This window comes from Rhinatrema bivittatum, chromosome 13 (assembly GCF_901001135.1).
Source record: "Rhinatrema bivittatum chromosome 13, aRhiBiv1.1, whole genome shotgun sequence".
Lineage (NCBI taxonomy): Eukaryota > Metazoa > Chordata > Amphibia > Gymnophiona > Rhinatrematidae > Rhinatrema > Rhinatrema bivittatum.
In genome coordinates, this window is record NC_042627.1 from 39,584,088 (window position 1) to 39,600,740 (window position 16,653).

Sequence of the window (16,653 nt, forward strand, 5' to 3'; positions counted from 1 at the left end):
CCTTTATCGTCGAAAATTATATGGCTCCCTGTACCCGTAGGTCTTCCTTGATTTATAATTCTGATCTCCTCGTGTCCCCCTACCTCTCATTGTTGCCCCTTCTTTAGTCGGACGATTCTCATCATAATGTGTCTCTGTCATATTAAACCGCACCTGTCTAGCATTATCCCTCTCATGAATATTCTCATCCCCATCAGAGGAATCCTCTGATGAGGAAGAAAAATTGCCCTTATGTTTATATTTGTGGACTTTCCTAGTTTGCATCCATGGGTACACATACCCTGTGGTGTAGTCCTTTTCATCACGCTGGAATTTACTTACTTTCATTTTCTTAATATCATTACGGTAACTCTCCAATTGTTTTTGATGTTCTTTTAATTGTGAGTCAAACACCTCAATTGAAAACGTTGTTTGTAATTTGAGGTCTTCTGTTTCTATCTCTTTATGCAGTTCTTCTAACTGAGTGCTTATAGTAGACACAATTAATATCATCAGATCGTGACTACACTTATTAAGTATTGCATTCCAGCGTTCGACAAGTGCGGTTCTTTGATCATTCTGAGGCCCCTAGGTATTCTATTACAATGACAGTACTCGCCTAAAGTGGCTGCATGTAACTCCATGCGGATTAATTTCCTTTTAGATTTAATAAATGTGTTCCAATCACTCTCACTCGTCGGTGTGGCTGCCGGTTTATCAAACAATCTAAACCCTGCTAGGATTTCTGTAGATACTTGATCCAAATAACTATGCATTTTATCCATTATCCAACTGTATATCAAATGACTCAAAGATCTGGTACTATATACCACCCCTGCACATGAGGGAAACCTCACCAGGTAAATAATATCCGTGCACTACCTCTGTTCACAATGCTCAATATACATACACTCCAGAGGAACTCAGCAATTTATAATGCTGCAAGAACAATTTTTATTATATATGTACAATTCCACACTTTAATTAGACTCAACTAAATCTAATACATAAGACTCCCTATGTGTGCAATAATCTCCTTTACATTAAAACTATTTACTCCATGCATTACCCTCCATTCATTCTCTACTCATCCGTACTCCCCTTATCATTCATTCATACTCCCCTTATCACTCATAACCCCTAAAAATAACCAACATTTTTGTATATTTAACACGGTTATGTATAAGTTGACATCTTATAGTGTGTAGTTACCCTACCTCTGCATACTTTTCAATTAATACCAACAATGAACAAATCAATTGCTTCAACATATAAGTTTGATAACGGAGTTATCAAACAGAGTTATCAAACTTATATGTTGAAGCAATTGATTTGTTCATTGTTGGTATTAATTGAAAATTATGCAGAGGTAGGGTAACTACACACTATAAGATGTCAACTTATACATAACCGTGTTAAATATACAACCATGTTGGTTATTTTTAGGGGTTATGAGTGATAAGGGGAGTATGAATGAATGATAAGGGGAGTACGGATGAGTAGAGAATGAATGGAGGGTAATGCATGGAGTACATAGTTTTAATGTAAAGGAGATTATTGCACACATAGGGGGTCTTATGTATTAGATTTAGTTGAGTCTAATTAAAGTGTGGAATTGTACATATATAATAAAAATTGTTCTTGCAGCATTATAAATTGCTGAGTTCCTCTGGAGTATATGTATATTGAGCAGAAATGTGGGAGGCAGGTTGTAGTGTTCCTGGGAGTGTAGCAGGGGTTGCCAGCTTCCAAAGAAGTATCATCAGTGATGTACTGTCTGCCACTTCTTTAGGAATTCTGGTCCTTGCTTTCCTCTTCTGTAGCATTCCAATCACCGGAAGGGCCAGACTCCAAGGGGCCTCTCTGCCCCCCCCTTGACCCGCTCGATGATTTGATCTGTGCTTTGCCTTTGGGGTGGGGGCACCACTCATCCCTTGCCCCAGGCAGCAGATTGCCTTGCGCCGCCCCTGATAATGTCTCTTATTTGGGGGAGAGAATCGACTGGTACTGTCCAGGTAGAGAACTTAGATCATCTCAGTCAGCACTGCTAGAGATTCTATCTAAGAAAACAGAAAAGTGAAATGACATAACAGGATGTTATCTATAGTGGTGCCTCGCCCATATTATCCACCTTAATTAATTTGGAAACTAGCTATTGGTCCTTTATGAAGCAGTTAAAAACATGGCTGTTCCCATAAAGAGATATGGGTGAGAGCTGAGGTACTGCTGGATAAGATTTAGTGGGTGGAGATTGAGGTGTTTTAGTCTCATTATATACGGCATTGGTGTTTTATTTGTTTTAGTTTGACTGTTTTATTTTTATTGTTGGATTTTATTCTTTTTATTGTATACTGCTTTGGGTGGCCTGCCTTGGTTGGGTAAGCGGTTTATAAATAAATATACAACTCGTAGCAAAGAGAATATCCTTTTGCCAAATTAAAATATGCTCTGTGGCCAACAAGCAGAATTGGGACATTTGTAGATGCTTACTTCTCCCACAGTAAATTTGCACAAAACCAGCAATGAACATTAAATAAATGCCACTGTGAGAGTGTCTCCACCTATTTTCGCATGTAAATGGTACTGAGGCAAACAATCTGAATGTTTTTAGCATTGACAAATTTACTGTGGTTTACCAAAGCTCAAACCTTGCTCTTAAAAGCTTTTTGAATTGGATAATTGCTTATCATAAGTGCTTGTGGATTCTGAGATGACAGATTTGTTTGCATGATCACAAATCACATAACAGGAGGGGAGCCTGTTATGTTACTGACCATGGGCACAGGTCAATATTTAAAAGGGTGAGTCCAGGTAACCTCTGGAGTTAACACAGACAAAACTGTAACAGTAATTTTTAAACAGCGACGCCGGTGTACATGTACGTGCGTATGCCAGCTTGCGTGAATGGACACGGCATATATGCACGTATGTTATAAAATCGGCAGTATACGCGTACATGTGCACGCAATTTTATATGAATGTGCGCAAATGCCGCTTCTACTGCAGTGTATATGTATGTTGATCTATAATATGTATGTCATGTTGTAAACCACTGTGATCTTCATTTGGAACGACGGTATATAAAAATGGCTAAATAAATGAATAAGAGGGGGAATTTTGCTAGGCACACGTCAGGTATCCATTTCCCCAGTTCATTCCCAGTTCCCCTGGTAAAGGATAGGACTTCTAATCCCCCCTAGCTAGATAGCCTCCCTTATACCCTTCAAAGCCCACTGATTAGCCCTGATTCTTTTATTTTAAAACTTACACGCCATCCATAGCACAAGTAAAGTTACGTGGCAGGGGACACCAAAGTGCGCTTGTGCATGTAAATACTTATGCACACATTTCAAGTGACCTTCCCGGAACGCCCATGTCCTGCCTGGACCATCCCTTGTCCCACACCTTTTTTTTTTTCACTTTCTGATTTGTGCGCATACCGGAAGATACGTACACACTCGGGCATTTCTTAAAATCCACATGGCGCGCACCAGCCTGAGACACACTTGTATCTCCCAGCTTTGGTGTGTGTAGGGCTTTTAAAATTCACCTTTGTGAGTTTAAAATTTCCCACCTTGCCAATCGGTGAAATGTTATCATTAGCAGAGTAAAACTTCGCCAGATGAAACGAGGCAGGATGGAGGGTATTTTGGGAATAGGGCTTAACTTTAACTGGATAATGGTGATATTGAGTGCTTCCAAGGAAAATCTAGTCATGAAGATCACTCACCTAAAGTCTGACATATGACTTTTGTTTTTAATATAGATTTACCACTGTTTACACATTTTGTGTGAAAGAAAGAAACTCTAAAGAGCATTACTTATTCATTTCACAATTGTTTCTATACATTCTTTTAGGAACAGAACAAGAAATTCCATACTTCCTGGAAAATATGGATATGGAAAAATTCCTTATATATTACCATTGCAAACCGACACAGATCAATTACCTCAGAAAACAAGGATGAATCGACAATCAGGAAGAAATCAAGGACATAGACGAAATCAAGGATACCAGAGAAACGCAAATGTTGGGCATAATTATCATACTAATCCTTCTGTTCATCATGGTAGTCCCTACCAAGAAGAACCTGGTCCACAGCGCAGACCTTATGTTTCAGGCTCTTCAGTTTATCAGCAGAGTTCATCTCAGGGTTTGCTTCTTGACACTACCTCATCCAACCATGGATCTGTGTCCCATCTTCAATTCCAAGATAAGCTACACTTACAGCACGGTGCTGCAGCCATTGTATGCATTGGAGCCTATAAACAAAACAAACTCTGTAACACAAATGTAAGTTTAGTTTCTTTATTTAAGTGGTCAACACAACATATGCTTCCAACTTCCCCCTACCAGCAAATGGACTCTTGAGAGCAACCTGTAAAAATTTGAAATGCTGAAGAAAGGTGCAAAAAGTAGAATATAAAAAAATCTAAATAAATACTGTACACATGACAACATACAAAAAAATCCACAGTCATACTGCTAAGACCATTGGGGGAGGATGATGAATATGCATGAAATATACAATGGAGGCAATGTATGCAAATATGTCATATATATTCATTGTGAATATCCTAAAAATCACACTTGTTTGTGGCACTCCAGGGCTGGATTTGCCTACCCCTGACGTAAGCACTAAAATTAATGCTCACCTGTTTATAAATAAGGGACATCATATGCAAATGAGGTTTTACTGGGTCCATGAGAAATAGAGTGGTATGCTCTCTACACGCGCTTTATTCTGTGGGTTTTGGCAATGCTGGAAAGATTAACACCTACCTCTGACCAAGTGTTAAACATTTTACTTTGTCGACTGCCTCAGGAAATTCCCATGCTGACTTGGCAATTTCCTCCTGGCCCCCAAGTGATGGCACCCTGACTCCTAGTGGTAGCATAAGCCTGACCCCTGACCCCCTCCTGCCATCCCTCCAGAATGAAGGGTTGTTATTCTGGAAAGTCCTAGTGTTCATTGGCAGGAGGAACAGCAAAGCCTTCCTGCCCATCAGTGCTGGCTGCTGAACCATGCTAACAGGAGTACTTTATTACTATCTCATGAGATGGGGTATTATTATCACTTAGAAGATTTGTGTTGTCACAGGGCGTGGGGGGGAGTTGTGCTGTTTAACATGGACACAATTTCCAAAATCACAGCCTCCTAAGGCAAGAGACTTCAACTTTACCTTTTCTCAACTTATTTAAAATAGGAATTAAGAACATATCCTGTACAAAGTAAGAACATAGGCTATTCAGTTTATTAATGAGCCTCCTATGTGGGACAGCATCAACAGTTTTGCTGAAATCCACCTCCAGCACATCTCCTTGATCTAATTCTCTAGTCACCCATTTAAAGAAATCAATGAGATTCATTTGACATGATCTGCCTGTGGTGAAACCGTGCTGCCTCTGATCCTGCAATCTACTTGATAGTAGATAGCCCACTATCCTTACTTTCAGAAGAGTCTCCATCAATTTTCCCACCACCAAGTTAAGGCTAACTAGCCTGTAGTATCCCTCTCTGTTACTATTTTTATAAAGAGGGACCACATTCGTCCTTCTCTAGTCTTGTGGAACAACTCCTGACTTCAAAGATCTATTGAACATATCCTTCATGTATCCTAGGGTACATCCCATCTGTCCTCACGGCTTTGTCCACTTTGTTTTGCCCGTTACACACATTCACTCTCCTCCATAAATGGTGTCATATCTACTCCATTCTCATATGTACCCTTTGCAATTGACAATGGCATGACTGCAAAATTGTGTGAAAATCTCTCTAGTGGATTGTAATCTGCAGTCAAGCATGCTTTATAATAATGATAGCACCATTGGTGGCCTTGACTTGGGAAAGTGTCAAGACTGAATCAACATAGGCTTTTCACTGCAGTCTAGAGAGAAGTTATTGGGTTAAAAAACTGCACTGAAATGTCTCTACCACAAGTTACAGCATGTCAGTAGCTCAGTTTTCTGTGGCAGTAGGACAAATATGTGTTTTTGAAAGTAAGTAGCTTAAGCTTCAAACTGCATGACAAGATTGGCAGTTAGCTCTAGAAATAACCTTTTCTGGCAATGATCTCTATATGGAAAAATACAATTCAAAACATTGTACATAAAGAATAGTTTACATGGAAAACTATACAAGTTATTTTTTTCCTTCTCTATGAGCTACCTACATATTTTATTTCTTGTCTGAAATGATTGCTATATATACAATTGGATCAAGTAACAAATGTTAATTGGGAAAAAGCAGCCTTTGCAAAATCTTGTTTTTTTCCTAATGAGCATTGTTTGTGCCATCAAAATCAGGATGATGACTCCTCCATCATCTTGGCCAGAAAATGTAGATGGTCTCAAAAAAACTAAAGTCCGGTCAACCCAGTAGGAAATTGTACCGCAAATACCTGGGACGTTTCCCATAATCTGCCAAGTCAACCCTTTTCTTTAAGAATTCACCCTGTTTTCCATGTATCTTTACTAAAGCATTAATCAAGAACTCCTTTTAAGGGCATGCCCAGATTCCATTCTTTTCCGTTCAGCTGTCCAATCATGAAGAATATCTGGTCAAAATTGTTCTGGACTCTAGAAGAGCAAGAAACAGGCTACAATATCTCATTGGAAAGGTTAAAAGAACACGCATGGAAACCAGACGGAAACTTCAGTGCACAATAGAAAGAGCCTCCCATAGATGATACCACAAGAAACCAGGCCAGGGCACCTGGATCTCATCAGGGGACAGCACCGGGGGGGGGGGGGGGGGGGTGTTTCCAAATTGGCAACAGTCGTTAGATTAAGGGCTGGAGCCTTAGAAACAGAGTCAACCACAGAACTGGAAGTAAGAAAGGCCAGGGGCTATAAGAGATTGTGAAAAGATGACCACTCCTCCCAGGGGACCTGATTGGCCAAAAGTAGGATAAAAGGGGGTTGCTGAAAACAGAAAGTTGTTTGAGCAACTAGAAGGCTACCCAAGCTCTCTAGTGAGGTGAACTCTGCCCTTTACAGTAAAACTCTGCTCCTTGCCTCAAGCCTCAACTGCAGCTCCCAGTTCCTGTTCTGGCTTCAGTCTTGCTAAGTTCTGGTTCCTGCTCCAAGCTCTAGTTGCAGTTTCCAGTTCCAGACCCTGATTTCCTTCTAGACCACTCTTGTTCCAAGCTGCAGGTATAGTCCTTGCTTAAGCTTTTGCTTCAGTCTGCAGATCCAGTTATTCTTCCAGTCCTGACTCCAAGCTGCTGATCCAGTACCTGTTCTAAACTTCAGTCTTATTCTTACTTCCAGCTCCAATTCCTGTGTCAGTTCCAGTTTCATCTCTGAGCTTCAGTTCCAAGTTCCATTTTCATGTTCCAACTCAGATGTCAGGTCCTGCTCTGATTTCTGGTTTCATTTCCACATTTCAACTCACTCAATTTCTTATTCTGGGTTCCATTTGCAGCTTCAATCAGTTTCAGCTCCATGTTCTAGCCCAGGCTCCTGTTCCTGCTCCAGCTTCTGGTTCTAGTTCATCTCCCAGCTCCAGTTCCACTTCCAGCACTGGGACTCCTCTTCCTGCCTCAACCCCAAACTCCTACCCATGAATAGCGGTGTGACCTAGCATGTATCCCCAATCATTTTTTTGTAGGTCCTTTAAATGTTATATCTGTGTAGTTTTTAATTTGACACTCTACATTTTTCAGTTGTTGATGTTGGATAGCTGAACTTGTTACCACTTTGCCTTTCACTGGAGAACATGTCTTTATTTTTCATTATTCATTTAGATTTATTCTTTATTGAAAACTCTTCCATGATGCATCTCATCATCATGCAAACCTTAGCTACCATGCCATACTTCTCAGTAAGTTCCAGGACAATGATCTTCCATATACAAATTTTCCTCCCATATATAATGTTACGGCTATGGCTGCTGTGCAACCGCCTCACCACCAGGGGTCCTCTAGAGCTGGCTCTCCTGACAGGCCCAGTCTATCTCCCTTCTCCTCTCTATGTTCTGGGCTTTCCCTTATAGCCCTGCCTGACAGTTCCCTCAGTGCTTCGGCATCGAGCTCGCCTGGGCTCCCTGCTCTAGCCTTCCTTGCTTGCTGTGCGTGTGGTCCTTTGACCTTGCTTTGCCTAGCCTTGCCTTGCCTTGGGGCCTTTTCTCTTGTCTTGCCTTGCGTGGCCTTCGGGCCTTCTGTCTTGCCTTGCCTCGCACGGCCTTCGGGCCTTCTACCTTGTCTTGCCTTGCCTTGCCTTGCGTGGCCTTTGGGCCTTCTACCTTGTCTTGCCTTGCCTTGCCTTGCGTGGCCTTCGGGCCTTCTACCTTGTCTTGCCTTGCCTTGCCTTGCGTGGCCTTCGGGCCTTCTACCTTGTCTTGCCTTGCCTTGCGTGGCCTTCGGGCCTTCTACCTTGTCTTGCCTTGCCTTGCGTGGCCTTCGGGCCTTCTACCTTGTCTTGCCTTGCCTTGCGTGGCCTTCGGGCCTTCTACCTTGTCTTGCCTTGCCTTGCCTTGCGTGGCCTTTGGGCCTTCTACCTTGTCTTGTCTTGCCTTGCGTGGCCTTCGAGCCTTCTACCTAGTCTTGCCTTGCCTTGCCTTGCGTGGCCCTCGGGCCTTCTACCTTGTCTTGCCTTGCCTTGCCTTGCGTGGCCTTCGGGCCTTCTGTCTTGTCTTGCCTTGCCTTGCCTTGCGCGGCCTTCGGGCCTTCTGTCTTGCCTTGCCTTGACTTGCGCGGCCTTCGGGCCTTCTACCTTGTCTTGTCTTGCCTTGCCTTGCCTTGTGCGGCCTTCGGGCCTTCTACCTTGTGCTGTGTATGGTCTTCGGACCTTCTGCCCTGCCCTGCCTTGCTTACTGTGCGTGCAGTCCTACGGGCCCTCTGCTCTACTGTCTGTGTGTGTTTGGCCTACGGGCTCTCTGCCCTGCTTACTGTGTGTGGCCTACGGGCCTTCTGTGCATGTGTGGCCTACGGGCCTTCTGACCTGCCTTGCCCCGCTTACGGTGTGTGGCCTACGGGCCTTCTGTGTGTGTGTGGCCTACGGGCTTTCTGACCTGCCTTGCCCCGCTTACGGTGTGTGGCCTACGGACCTTCTGTGTGTGTGTGGCCTACGGGCCTTCTGACCTGCCTTGCCCCGCTTACGGTGTGTGGCCTACGGGCCTTCTGTGTGTGTGTGGCCTACGGGCCTTCTGACCTGCCTTGTCCCGCTTACAGTGTGTGGCCTACGGGCCTTCTGATCTGCCTTGCCCCGCTTACGGTGTCTGGCCTACGGGCCTTCTGTGTGTGTGTGGCCTACGGGCCTTCTGACCTGCCTTGCTCTGCCTCCTGCCCTGACCCAGCCTGAACCTAGACACTGCTATCTGCCGCCTGCCCTGACCCAGCCTGAACCTAGACACTGCTATCTGCCTCCTGCCCTGACCCAGCCTGGACCCAGACCCTGCTAACTGCCGCCTGCCCTGACCCAGCCTAGACCCAGACACTGCTACTTGCTGTCTGCCCTGACCCAGCCGGGACCCAGACACGGTTTCCAGCCATCCCTGTCTCTCTCCACCTGGAGCCACCCTTTTGGGTGGTGTTCACTACCCCTGAACTCAGCCCAAGCGTAACAGTATGCCGAAGCCACCAAATTTCCAGGGGAAGAGATAGGTCTGTGTGCTAAACCGGTGAGTCAACTTTTTCACTATTACAAGATGCCTCCTTCTTCAAAGTTTTATACCTGCAATTCCTGTCAGACCTTGAATTACCCAAGCTATCAGAACTGCCTAGCCTGTCAATTTGCTGGTCAGGAACACTGGACATGCAGTAACTGCAATAAGAGAAATGTCTCTGTCTACCAAGAGTGTTTAAACTGTTCTACTCCAAAGCCAGGATGGTGGAAATGTTCATGTATTCCCAGCCTATTACCACCAGGAAAACCGTGCCCCTGTTGTTCAGCTACAGGACCAGCTGCTTCATTAGGGAGAACAGTCAGCTCTACTACCGTGCGTTCAGCTTCTGGCCCAGTTAACAACATTATTTCATGTAACAGTTTATGGATTAAGCATTCTAGCACTTCATCTCTGGACACTTTGGAAAAAACTTGCTCTGAAAATCTCAGAACTCACCGGGTTAAGAAGCCTTCGATAACTTCCACGCTAGAGCACCAGAAACAGAAGCAGAGGGAAGTAATTAACTCTAGCAGGGCTCTGCTTCCCACAGCTGTCAAGTGGACACTAACGAGCACCTTCCCTAGACGTCCTAGAACTGCCTGTGCCTTCTCTAAACTGTTCCTCCAGAAACAAAATCAGGAGCGTCAGACTTTGGCTCAAGGTATCAAGCCCACGGCAGTACAATCTGTGTCTTCCATGCACACTACTTCTAACCTTGTTGCTCTGCCACCCAAGCATGCTGCATTCCCCATGAGGGGCCTGAACCTGTTGCATCATCCCGAGCGGGTTCCAAGACTGCTGCATTACCCCAAGAGGGGCCTGAGCCTGCTGCACCACCCCAAGAGGGGTCCAAGTCTGCTGCATCTCCCCGCAAGGTGTCCAAGTCTGTGGCATCACCCCGCGAGGGGTCTGAACCTGTGGCATCACCCCGAGAGGGGTCCAAGCCTGTTTCATCACCCCGAGAGGGGCCTGAACCTGTTGCATCACCCCGAGAGGGGTCCAAGCCTGTTGCATCACCCCGAGAGGGGCCCGAACCTGTTGCATCACCCCAAGAGGGGCCCAAGCCTGCTGCATCACCCCGAGAGGGGCCTGAACCTGTTGCATCATCTCGAGAGGGTTCCGAGCCCGCTGCATCGCCTCGCGTGGAGTCCGAGCCCGCTGCTTCACCCCCAGAGGGGCTCGAACCGGTCCTGCTGCTGGCCCCGGAAGGATCTGAACCGGTCCTACTGACAGACTGTGTCTCTCAGCCGTCTGAAACTGCCGAACCGGTCTTGCTGCCGCTCCCGGAGGGGTCCGAACCGGTCTTGCTGCCGCCCCTGGAGGGGTCTGAACCGGTCCTACTGCCAGACTTTCTGACTCAGCCATCTGAGTCTACTGAACCGGTCCTGCTGCCGTCCCCGGAGGGGTCCGAACCGGTCCTACTGACAGACTTTCTGACTCAGCCATCCGAGCCTGCTGAACTGGTCCTGCTGCCGTCCCCGGAGGGGTCCAAACCGGTCCTGCTGCCGTCCCCGGAGGGGTCCGAACCGGCCATGCTGCAGTCCCCGGAGGGATCCGAACTGGGCCTGCCAACAGACTTTGTTACTCAACCATCTGAGCCTGCTGTAACGATCCAGCTGCCGACTCGGGAGGGGCCCGTACTGTTCCTACGGTCGCTGACCCCGGAGGAGTCTGTGCCGGCCCTGATGCTGATCCTGGAGGGGTCCGGACCAGTCCTGCTGTCATCTCAGGAGGGATTACGGACTATTTCTCTGCCCCAGGTGGGGTTTATGTTCCCCTTGTCACCCCAGGAGGGGTTATGGAAATCTGCACCGCCTCTGCTACCCCAGGAGGGGCCTAACTCGGCCGCCTTGTCCCAGGAGGGGTTATGGACTATGTTGCTGCCCCAGGTTGGGGTTGCGTCTGCCTTATTACTCCAGGAAGGGTTATGGACTGCCTTGCTGCCTCGGGAGGGAGTTGAACCTGCCGCATCGCCCCCGGAGTGGTCTCACGTTATTATTGAGTACCTCCTGCAAAAATGGGATCCAGGAGGAGGGGGAGGCCTTGAGGGGGGGGGTACTGTTATGGCTATGGCTGCTGTGCAACCGCCTCACCACCAGGGGGTCCCTCTAGAGCTGGCTCTCCTGACAGGCCCAGTCTATCTCCCTTCTCCTCTCTATGTTCTGGGCTTTCCCTTATAGCCCTGCCTGACAGTTCCCTCAGTACTTCGGCATCGAGCTCGCCTGGGCTCCCTGCTCTAGCCTTCCTTGCTTGCTGTGCGTGTGGTCCTTTGACCTTGCTTTGCCTAGCCTTGCCTTGCCTTGGGGCCTTTTCTCTTGTCTTGCCTTGCGTGGCCTTCGGGCCTTCTGTCTTGCCTTGCCTTGCACGGCCTTCGGGCCTTCTACCTTGTCTTGCCTTGCCTTGCCTTGCGTGGCCTTTGGGCCTTCTACCTTGTCTTGCCTTGCCTTGCCTTGCGTGGCCTTTGGGCCTTCTACCTTGTCTTGCCTTGCCTTGCGTGGCCTTCGGGCCTTCTACCTTGTCTTGCCTTGCCTTGCGTGGCCTTCGGGCCTTCTACCTTGTCTTGCCTTGCCTTGCGTGGCCTTTGGGCCTTCTACCTTGTCTTGCCTTGCCTTGCGTGGCCTTCGGGCCTTCTACCTAGTCTTGCCTTGCCTTGCCTTGCGTGGCCTTCGGGCCTTCTGTCTTGTCTTGCCTTGCCTTGCCTTGCACGGCCTTCGGACCTTCTGTCTTGCCTTGCCTTGCCTTGCGCGGCCTTCGGGCCTTCTACCTTGTCTTGTCTTGCCTTGCCTTGCCTTGCGCGGCCTTCGGGCCTTCTACCTTGTGCTGTGTATGGTCTTCGGACCTTCTGCCCTGCCCTGCCTTGCTTACTGTGCGTGCAGTCCTACGGGCCCCTCTGCTCTACTGTCTGTGTGTGTTTGGCCTACGGGCTCTCTGCCCTGCTTACTGTGTGTGGCCTACGGGCCTTCTGTGCGTGTGTGGCCTACGGGCCTTCTGACCTGCCTTGCCCCGCTTACGGTGTCTGGCCTACGGGCCTTCTGTGTGTGTGTGGCCTACGGGCCTTCTGACCTGCCTTGCTCTGCCTCCTGCCCTGACCCAGCCTGAACCTAGACACTGCTATCTGCCGCCTGCCCTGACCCAGCCTGAACCTAGACACTGCTATCTGCCTCCTGCCCTGACCCAGCCTGGACCCAGACCCTGCTAACTGCCGCCTGCCCTGACCCAGCCTAGACCCAGACACTGCTACTTGCTGTCTGCCCTGACCCAGCCGGGACCCAGACACGGTTTCCAGCCATCCCTGTCTCTCTCCACCTGGAGCCACCCTTTTGGGTGGTGTTCACTACCCCTGAACTCAGCCCAAGCGTAACATATAAGTTGCACACAATCATTATATAAATAGTAAACAACACAACTCCTGAGGAGGAGGGGCAGTTTAGTTAGCTGTTATCTTGCAATTTACAACTTCTCCATCCTTCTGTACAGAATACAGGATATGGCTGAGGTTAGTCTCAATACATCTTTGTTGTAATAAGCCAGTTAATATTATATCAAAAGGAACAAATCCCATGGTGCTCTTAAGTTACAGAAATTTCTAGAGATGGCAGCCTCATTCTTTTCCAGAAATAGAACATAGGGAACCCATGTTTCATATCTTTTTCTCAGTGTTAATGAGATGATAAATGGTGAAATATACATTATGGCCTCTGTAGGCACTGTCCGATATACACTGGCACAGTAAATCATTAGTTTGGTTTACCCTTGCTTCACTATGTCTTTTTGAAGCTTCTGTACTGTAACCTTTAAACTCTGCTTTTCAACAATTCTGCTTTGTACAGTTAACTCATTTTAAAGTACAAGTCTGAATTTTTTTTTGTTCCTTTTCAGGAACATGAGAAGGAATAGCAATTTCATATGTGTCCTCATTAAAATAAATGGCAGCATTACTATTTAAATGCAGAGAAAAGATATACATTTCAAGCTTCAAGATTTTGAAATTGCGGCCTCCTTTATAAGGACAAACGATGCAGGGAAATCAAATTTACTGCATTCCCAAAGCCTGATAAAATATAGTATATTTTTCTTATGTGTTTATATCGTAGGCTGCAATTTAGTGAGATAGGGCTCATTCTATGAAGGCATGGTTAGACATTCTTTGGACTTTCAGCGAGATTTAATCAATGGAAATAACTTTCATCAGTTTTGCATTAAGTGCGTGTGCACTTTTAGAACCTCTTGCATCAGATCCAGTAGCTAAAAGGGTTACTTGAGCTGTTTGCCCAGAATGGGTTGTGTATCAGACTACATCTGTCCAGGGCAGATCATTTGTAATGGTTCCTAAGGCTAGCTTCCAGCTGAAAGAACATCTGTGTGGAAATTAACAACATCCTTAAAACAAGTGAATGGATCACTAACCCTGGGGCAGAGTGATATGTGCAGTATATAGTCATCTAGCCAATGGCTAACATATGACAAAAGCTGACAGCCTATAACCATCAAATCATAACATGGGGAATTACTGCTTTCTTATCTGTTTAAATAGGTTAATGAAAAGAACGACTTTAGGAGCCTTAAGCTGACTAAATTCGTATTGAATGGAAAGATAACATAAGAATTTAAGCTTTGTAGTTTTCTCTATATTGTGCTGAGTATCTTACCCTAAAGCTAAGATAGCATTATGGTTAGTTTTGTGGTTATTATATCATGAAACTTGTATAAACACATACCTTATAGAATTATGCATTCTTCTGCATATGTTTGCCACCACCTAATGCTATATTCGTTGGCTAATCTGAGTTTTTGAGCTTCTATTTCCTATTCTTGGTTATTGTTGCTGGTAGTTGATAAAGGAACTGAGTCCATACCGAGCTGCTAATATTGTGTTTGTTATTTCTGCTCAGAAGAAACTTAATAATGGATGCTCTGAATTTAAAAGTGGGGTATTTTAGTGAATGTTCTCTCACTTCTCCCACCTCTCCACTTCTCTTTATCTCCCCTGCAAAAATCAAGTGCTAAACAAGTTTGGCAAAACATGCTGTTTCTCCTTCTCCACCACTGACCCGCCTCAGCATTTGAGCAATGGAATAGAGTCAAAACTATAAAAATGGAGCTGCAGTAAGACGGCGTTCCTCTTCTCTGTTCTTCGTAAAAGAATACCGTCTTGAAGCAGCAACCCTCTTCCTTCCCTGTTACTCCTTACAAGAACAGAGTCACATCAAAGAATGGTACAAAACTGACTTGTCTCCCTCGAAAGGTCACCCTGGCATTAGCCTTGGTCTGCCTGAGCCATTTGCAGTAACGGCAGCTGCAGGGAAGGAGCGATTTGGGGATCATTCCTGCCCTGTGAAACAAATTTCAACAAGAGGGTAAGAGCAGAATAGGGTCCAAGCATTGTATGAGAGTGCAGGGATGAGGGATGGGGATTTGTCTCCTGTTGGATTCATGGACCCTTGGACCGATCGGAACCAGATGACGAGCCGCTGAGTGAGGTGGCAGCGGAAGTCCTGATCGGAAGGCGGCAAGGACCGAGTCCTGAGCGGCTGAAGTGGGATCCCGGAAAGCCCTATGCGACCAAGGGCTGTGGCAAGGAAGGACGAAACAGTGAAGCTGGTGTGGTGGTGAGAGGATCTTCGCCCTGGAAGCCGAGCCTCCCCCGAGAGGAGCTCGTAGGAGGTCGGCCGCTGGGACTTTAGGAGATTCACCCTGGAAGCCGGCGTCCCCCCAGGAGGAGCCCGTAGGGACCCGGCCGCTGGGACTTAGGAGAGCCCGCGGGGGCGGAGTCAGATGGAGTCCGAAGTAGTCGCTCACCAGTCCAGAGTCATGTGCCAGGGATTCGTAGCTTGCCAGTCCGGGATCAGAAGCCAAAGGATCGCTGTAAGCCACACCAGGGTCCGAGAGCCGGGAGTCGTCGTAAGCCAGTCCAAGGTCTAGAGCCAGAGGGAACACCGTAAGCCGCGCCGGGTCAGAAGACAAGAGTCGTCGTAATCCAGTCCAGAGTCAGGAGCCGAGAGTCACCGTGAGCCAGTCCGAGATCAGGAAGCACAGGGAAGCAAGAGGATCAAGAACGCAGCAACTGGAGACAGGAGTAAACCTGGGAACCTCGTTGCAAGGCACTGGAGGAGAGCAGCTGCAGGGCTTAAGTAGCCCCGCAGCATCTGACGTCATCGGAGGCAGTTCTGAGTGTTTCCCGCGCTGGCCCCTTTAAATTGAAGGCTGAGACGCGCGCGCGCGTCTAGGGGGCGGGACCAGCTGCCGAAGAACGCCGGCTGCTCCGGCGGGGCGGAAACGGAGCAGGAGAGGGCCCTGCAGGCCCGGGCGAAGCTGCCCGATGTCGGGGCTGACACGGAGGAGGTCCCCGGAGGCCTGGGAGATGCGGGAGGAGACCGAGGCCGCGACCGGGTAGGCAACGATCCCGGGGCCGCCCCGGGATCGCAACAGTACCCCTCCCCCTACGCCCCCTTCCGGGGGGCCGGGGCTTGTCCGGATGCCGGGAATGAAACTGGCGAAGAAGGTCCTTGTCCAGGATGTGGGAAGAGGGCTCCCACGAATTCTCCTCAGGACCATATCCCTCCCAAGAAAGGAGGTACTCCCAGTGACGACGGCGGACCCGAACGTCCAAGACCTCCTTAACCGTATATGTGGCCCCAGGGTCAGAAGCGGCAGGAGTGGGCTCCGGAGGCAGAGGTCGAAAGTGGGAGAGGACCACCGGCTTGAGAAGGGAGACATGGAAGACATCATGTATGCGCAGTGTAGATGGCAGACGTAGGCGGTAGGAAACCGCACCAACCCGTTCGGCCACCCGGAAGGGTCCAATATAGCAAGGAGCTAGCCTCATGGAGGGGATCCTGAGCTGGATGTGCTTGGTAGAGAGCCAAACCAAGGAACCGGGCAGAAATACTGGAGCAGGGCGCCGAGATTTATCAGCGTAAGCCTTGAAGCGGGCGGCGGTGCGGTGGAGCTTCTCTTGTGTGGAGCGCCAGAGCTGGTGAATCTGGCTGGCCGTCAGTTGCGCCGCAGGCGAAGAGGTAGATACTGGCAATGGTAACGGTGGCGTGGGAACCTTTCCATAAACCAA

At 47.7% G+C, this 16,653-nt stretch overlaps 1 protein-coding gene across 1 annotated transcript in view; it reads left to right on the forward strand.

Annotated features, from left to right (window-relative positions):
- THSD4 (thrombospondin type 1 domain containing 4) overlaps positions 1 to 16,653 on the forward strand; it is a 1,544,828-nt gene that overhangs the window by 409,059 nt on the left and 1,119,116 nt on the right. Inside the window, 1 exon segment of the mRNA XM_029575745.1 lies at positions 3,838 to 4,273. Within this exon segment, the coding sequence (XP_029431605.1) occupies positions 3,838 to 4,273 (436 nt within the window).